General features: G+C 38.7%; 1 protein-coding gene across 1 annotated transcript; it reads left to right on the top strand.

Annotated features, from left to right (window-relative positions):
• The first annotated feature begins 2,996 nt into the window (after positions 1–2,996).
• On the top strand, positions 2,997–4,826 carry LOC114821561 (proline-rich extensin-like protein EPR1). Its single transcript, XM_029094220.2, has one exon. It carries the CDS (start codon positions 3,006–3,008, stop codon positions 4,608–4,610), a length of 1,605 nt encoding a protein of 534 aa, XP_028950053.1. The 5' UTR covers positions 2,997–3,005; the 3' UTR covers positions 4,611–4,826.
• Positions 4,827–6,900: the final 2,074 nt, after the last annotated feature.

Here is a 6,900-nt window from a genome sequence, read left to right as displayed (position 1 = left end):
AAAACTTAGCAACGTTTTTCCGAAACGAGGAGAATATAAGGTCTTTTTATGGTTAATTCAATACCATTAGACAACATTATATGAGCCTTTCTGTATTGTTCCATCAGGTTAGATGAACTTGAGAGAGTTGTCAAAGGTGCATTTTTAGGTACAAAGTTAGTAAGATAGTGTTGCTCACGAAAGATGGTGTGTTGTAGCACTATCAGCCAGACAACTAACTTCCCTACTAGTCATACCTAGAAATAAATTAATTGAATCGATCACATGCATATATATATAATTGTGTTCATTCAATTAATCAATTGAGAAATAATATCCATGACATAATTATCCATAATTCAAAACAAACCAAACCAAACAAGTTATTCCATAGTGGGTTCGATAACTAAGGGTAAAAACCACCCGAACATGTCTAGAAAAATAAACTTCATTCTTCCATAGAAGTGGATGCCGCCTGAAAATTTGAAACCTCTATAGTTGTGGTAGTATCGTCAGGATGTTCCACATGTGCAAAGTTTGACTTGTGACAGGAATGATACTTGGCAATAGCCTCAGGGGTAGCTCAACATACACGTGACCAATGGTCCATTGATCCACAATGGTAGCACATGTCCAATGTAGTGGAATTCGATTAAATGGTAGCTTTTCCCTTGTTCTTGAAGTTAGAGGCCTCCCTTGGCCAGGCCTTTGCTTTGTTGGCCTTGGACCCGTGGCTGGAGTTGCCGCCCATTAATATATATATATATATATATATATATATATATATATATATATATATATCCAAGTGGTTATATTTGTATAGCTTTTCGGAACCTATTTTATTTATGACATTCTTGAATTTAGGTCTCGTTTCATATAAAGGATCAGATTAAAGGGGACTAAACATGAATGAAATTTCTCCTTTCATCCTACCATTTTAGGAATGATTGTAGTGAATAATGGCTAGTTTGGTATTGTTGTGCTTAAAAAAATAAAAATAAACTGCTTCTACTGTGATGTGAGAATAAACAGCTGTAAAATAAAATATTGTTGAGTGTTTGGTAAACTTTTTTTTTTTGTAAAATTGCTTATAGCAAAAAAAAAAAAAAAGTTTGGTAAACTTTTATATAAAATTGTTGTGAATATGCTAAATGACTAAAAAGATATGATATTTAATGTGATATAATAATTGCCAAAGATAATAATGTAAGGGTAAATATTGTAATTTTGTAAAATTTGGTGGGTATACTTGTCATTTGAAAATTTCATTAAATTGGCACTGATCACTATATTTAAAAAAAAAACAATTTTGTTATAAGCATGGTAGGCTCTACTTCTTCTTTTCTACTATTATTGACATCAGTTTTTAAATTTTTTTTTTTTTACCAAACATATTTGATATTCCAGATTTTTTTTATATGTTGCTTTTAAAAATAAAAAAAAACACCACAATCCCAAATCAGCCCTAAGTTGTCTTATTGATTCCTACTTCCAAGTTGGCCACAATGTTTTCAATTTTTCTTTCAACATACCTTGAAATGTTTTATGCATTTCAATCCAATCCTTAGCACCAAACGCTTCTTGGTCTTTACATATCCTGCCAACATATTTAGCAAGGGGATGGAGAATAGGATGCTTAACCCCATCCATATATGCTAAGCTTAGAGTTTAAATGTCCAAGCGTCAATGGCTAAACCCCAATTACCCAGTGGCCAAACTCTTGCCATTTACATAAAGAAAAAGGTTGAACAGAAAGGGACGACCGATTAAGAGGAAAATGACAGTTTAAGGCCAAACATTTAAGAAGAAAAGAAAATTGATTGGATTTAAATACAAAAGCCAAATGTTGGAATGATGGGGTATCGAATGCCAATAAGTTAGATAACCTTGGTATTAAATAATGAGAGCTATTAGACCCACCTCACAATCCTCTTTCCCCACCCCACCTTATTTTTCCACCCCACTCAAAAGGTAAAAATGAAAAACACTCTTTTCCCACCCACTGATATTCCTAAACTATCCCTTACAAAGAAAATTAGTCACCACCACATATCCATCCACTCGACGGCAAGCAACCCCCTTCTCATTGTCAGCCAATTATGTCTCTAATTTGATCAAGACTATGAGGATGAGCAACATCCTCGGTCGACCTCGTAGTCGCTCTCTGCAATTACAACTCAAGTAGAGGATTAATCGTAGAAGAGGGGTATCAAAACCACGTCAAATGGGTATGAGAGAATCCAATTATCAAGGTTTCTTAAGGTAATTGTAATGGGCCTATGGTGTTTGATGAAGATTTCGAATGGATGGGAAGGAATTGACATAAGAGATGAGGAAAACGGTGGATTCAACTTGGTTTGTGTTGTGTGCGGTGGTTTCAACTTGCTGGGCTCATGTTTTTGTTCCTTCTATTTTCAGAATTTAATACAAAAACAAAAGAATAAAATAGTTAAAGATGGCCTTATAAGTCATTTTGCAAAAGCTTAGAGTTGTCATTAAAAGTATCATTAAAAAGTGGGTGGAGAAATAATGTTGATGGGTGGGTATGTCATCTCCCTAAATAATAAAGACAATTAAAAACTCATTCATTTTTCTATCTTTTCTAGTGTTTTTCCAAACACTTGAACAAGATTGCTAGACTACACCGCTTCAGTTTTGGGGATTTGAAACTCGAAATGGTAACTGGTAACGGATAAAAAATTCCTGGAATAAAATTCCTGAGGCTACCACTAAAACGAATGCAAGATTGCAAGACTCACCCCTTTTTTACTAAATTTTTAAACAAATATATATTTTTTTTGTTGAACAATTTAGGAATAAGGAATACAATTTATAAAGCATGCCAAAAAATTTCAGCTTCCCCTACCATAAAAGCAATGTTATTAGACCAGTTGGGCAGATACTACCCCAATTGGAGCCTATGAATTACCAATTGCCTATTGACCAAAATTATTAACACAAAACCCATCATTCTTGCCCCTATAAAATGATGCCCCTTCTCATTTTGTAACACAAGAAGAGCAAAGATGACTTACTTAAAGTTGTTTGTGCTATTTCTTGTAGTGGTTATTCTTATCACAACTTCATCCAATGCCCAATACAATGAGGATGACAAGCTACAAGTCACTCCCATAAGACACGAAATTTACAAGCCATCAATGTTTATACCACCATTAACTAAGCCATGGCTACCACCATTTCCCAAGCCATGGCTACCACCATTTTACAAGCCGCCATTTCTTCCTCCTATTGTAGTGAGACGACCACCACCTCCACCTCCGAAGAATCCGCCACCACCCCCACCGCAGAAGAATCCGCCACCACCGCCACCTCAGAAAAATCCTCCACCACCGCCACCTCAAAACAAACCACCGCCACCGCCCCCAACTCAGAAGAATCCGCCACCACCGCCACCTCAGAAAAATCCTCCACCGCCGCCACCTCAAAAAAATCCACCGCCACCACCCCCACCTCAAAAAAATCAACCACCAACACCAACTCCAACACCACCTAGAAAAAGTCCGCCACCAACACCATCACCAACTCTAACACCAGCTCCAACTCCAACGCCAACACCAACACCAACACCAACACCAACGCCAACGCCAACGCCAACACCACCTAGAAAAAGTCCGCCACCAACACCATCACCAACTCTAACACCAGCTACAACTCCAACGCCAACACCAACACCAACACCAACACCAACGCCAACACCAACGCCAACGCCAACGCCAACACCAACACCAACACCAACACCAACACCAACACCCCCTGGAAAGAATCCACCACCAACTCCAACACCAACACTAGGTCAAAGCAACCCCCCTCCAGCACCTTTACCGAGTCAAAACAGTGCACCACGAACACCACCAACTCAGAACAATCCACCACCAACACCTACACCTGGTAAGCCCAACCCTTTTCCAGCACCTTCACCGGGTCAAATCAATCATTCGCAAGCACCACCTCAACATAATTCACCACTAGCACCATCACCGGGTAAAAACAATCATTCGCCTGCACCACCGCCTATGAATAATCCACCGTTAATATCGTCACCTCAAAATAATCCACCACTAGCCCCACCACCAGGACAAAACAATCCTCCACGAGCACCACCACCTCAGAACATTCCATCATTAGCCCCATCACCAGGACGAAATAATCCTCCACGAGCACCACAACCTTTGAACAATCTACCACCATCACCATCACCAAGTCATAGCAACCCTACTCCAGCACCTTCACCAGGTCGAAACAATCCTCAACGAGCACCACCATCACCATCACCAAGTCGGAACAATCCACCGCCACCAACATCATCAAGTCAGAACAATCCACCGCCACCCCAGCCAAACAATCGACCGCCACCACCTTTACCTAGTCAAAACAGTCATCCACCACCACCATCACGTGGTTGGAACAATCCCCCACAAGTTCCACTACCTCAGAACATCCATCCACCACCACCTCCACCAAATCTGAATAATCCTCCTCCACCACCTTTAGTAAGTCGAAAAAATCCTCCCCCACCACCATCCCCAGGTCGAAACAATCTTCCTTCACCACCACCACCACCAAGTTTGAACAATTTGCGACCACCCCCACCAATTATCCATAAAAATTGAGTCAATATGAGCTAGATGATTCCTTGAAATAAGAGTTGTCAAAACTTAGTTGTCAACAGCTTCTAATATGATCGATTACCTATATAATACTATATATTATATAAATATAGTAATATATAACTGCTTTTGTAACTGCTTTAATGAAATTTGGTTTCCTCTTGCAACCTTTATTATGCAATATAAATTACCAACTATAATGAAGTAACATTTTGGTTAGTTATATAATTTGCCCACTTTGTCATGAGAATAGATGACATACATTCCTTTTGCTTGTATCTTAGTAGACATGCTCCGCTTTGATTCCATGTGAACCATGCTTGATTCACCGAACTCGACCAATTAAAAGATGAAGAATACATGAAAACTACCACAATTGTTGTCACAAAATCTCTTCCAAAAAAATGCATCATGTGAAGTTTCTGATAGTCCAACATTAATAAGAATTTATCACGATAGTACAATTCAAATCATGAATGGAGTACAATTCAAACAACCATATCTATAGCACTCACCCCGCAAACGAGGCACATGCGAAGTGAGGATTTTGAAAGTCAACAGCAAGAAGTGCGATTGTGATAGACTTTTGGTGAACACTTCTGACTACTGCACCTCGGAAGAAGCAAACTGAACCTAATGCGTGTTAGCAACATGTTCTCGCACAAAGTGATAATCAAGAGCAATATGTTAAGTGCGACAGTAAATATACATATACATATATATATATATATATATATCGCTTCCAGTTATCACATTAGAGAAAAATTGGACGAGGAATAGGAACCCACAGCTCACTTAAAAGACAAAATATCCAAATCGAATCTGCACATCCATAAACTAGGGCACGATACTTTGCTTCAGTACTTAACCAAGAGGCTGTTCGTTGTTTCTTATAACACCATGTGATCAAGTTAGAACCCAGGAAGATACAAAAACCTGTGACAAAATGACGGGTGTCCGAACAAGCTGCCCAATCTGCGTTAGAGTACACTGAAAAAGAAGAAGAGGCATCACAACATCATATTGGCAAACCATGACCATAAGTACCTTTTAAGTAACACAAAATATGTTTAACTGCCTCCAAATGCAAAGAAGTAGGACGACCCATGATTTGAGCAACGTTATGAACGGCAAAGGAGACGACGGCGATATTGAATGTCATGGTGAGATATTGAAGACCTCCACCACAATAGCAATAGAAACATGGACCAGCCAACTCAGTACCACATGTACGTGTCAAACAATCAAGCATGTCTCCCTTCTTGAGAATGTTCAATGTGTACCTTGTCCGGGTGAGATGAATATCCGGCCACATAAAAAAGACTTTTTTCCGAAGAAAATAGCAGTTTGCCCAAGTCTTTTAAATCATATTCAACACCTATTTTTTTTTAATTAGAAAGAAAAGCAGAGGGATCACTACCCAAAACAACGAACACAGAATTATCAGCCCAGCTTTGAAGGAAACCAAAATTGATAATAAAAGAACTACACCTCTGAAACTAGGCACGAGAGGCCTGCTTTAGGCCATAAAAGGCCTTATGTGCATGCAGTTAGAGAATGTGCATGCAGTTAAAAATCAGAGCATCAAACGTAGGAACAAACTGTTGAAAAGTAAATTGCTTACTAATTTCAAGTTAGTAAATGATTTACTTATCTATTTTATCTTTGTTCTATTGTGTAGCTGTTTTATGTTGTGATAACTTGTGCTCATATGCCAAGTGTGTGATTTTAGATCAGGTCTCTTTTCAATGGCTCATATGCTTTGTTCTGCCATGTGTCAAAATCACATTGGCTCATGTAATTGAACGGATATGATTTCTGATGTAAAAGAAGGGAATGTAGATGAATGAAATGTTGCTCTCTGCAATGTAACAGAGTTGCAGTTGAAGAAACTTTGCCTCTCACTCTCTCTGTCTTTTCAGCTTCCTCTAAAAATCCAATTCTTGTATATATCAGTTTACTAAAACTTAACATGGTATCTAGAGCTCAGGTTCTATCTGGAATCGGGGCGTAAGATCTGTGAGTGCTGTGCTCGGAAATCCAACGTGAAATTTCCGACTCAGTTTTGTCGATTCAAGTCTCAAATGGCTGGATCTGGTGGTAGTGATCTTTGGGCTCCAATATTCAATGGTGACAACTATGAATTCTGGAAGATTCGAATGAGAACTATTTTCAAATCACATGGAATCTGGGATTTAGTTGAAAAGGGGTTTGAAATTTCAGAATCGAAGGATAAGAAGATTGGAGATGAAGGTTCATCGGAGTCGGAGAGAGTTTCTCTGAGCGACAAGCT

This window comes from Malus domestica, chromosome 15 (assembly GCF_042453785.1).
Source record: "Malus domestica chromosome 15, GDT2T_hap1".
Classification (NCBI taxonomy): domain Eukaryota; kingdom Viridiplantae; phylum Streptophyta; class Magnoliopsida; order Rosales; family Rosaceae; genus Malus; species Malus domestica.
The sequence above is the reverse complement of the archived record's forward strand: the minus strand, read 5'-3'. Positions and strand labels throughout refer to the sequence as shown.

Coding starts and splice junctions, on each gene's coding strand:
- LOC114821561 (XM_029094220.2), top strand. CDS start 3,006: ATGACTTACTTAAAGTTGTTTGTGCTATTTCTTGTAGTGGTTATTCTT.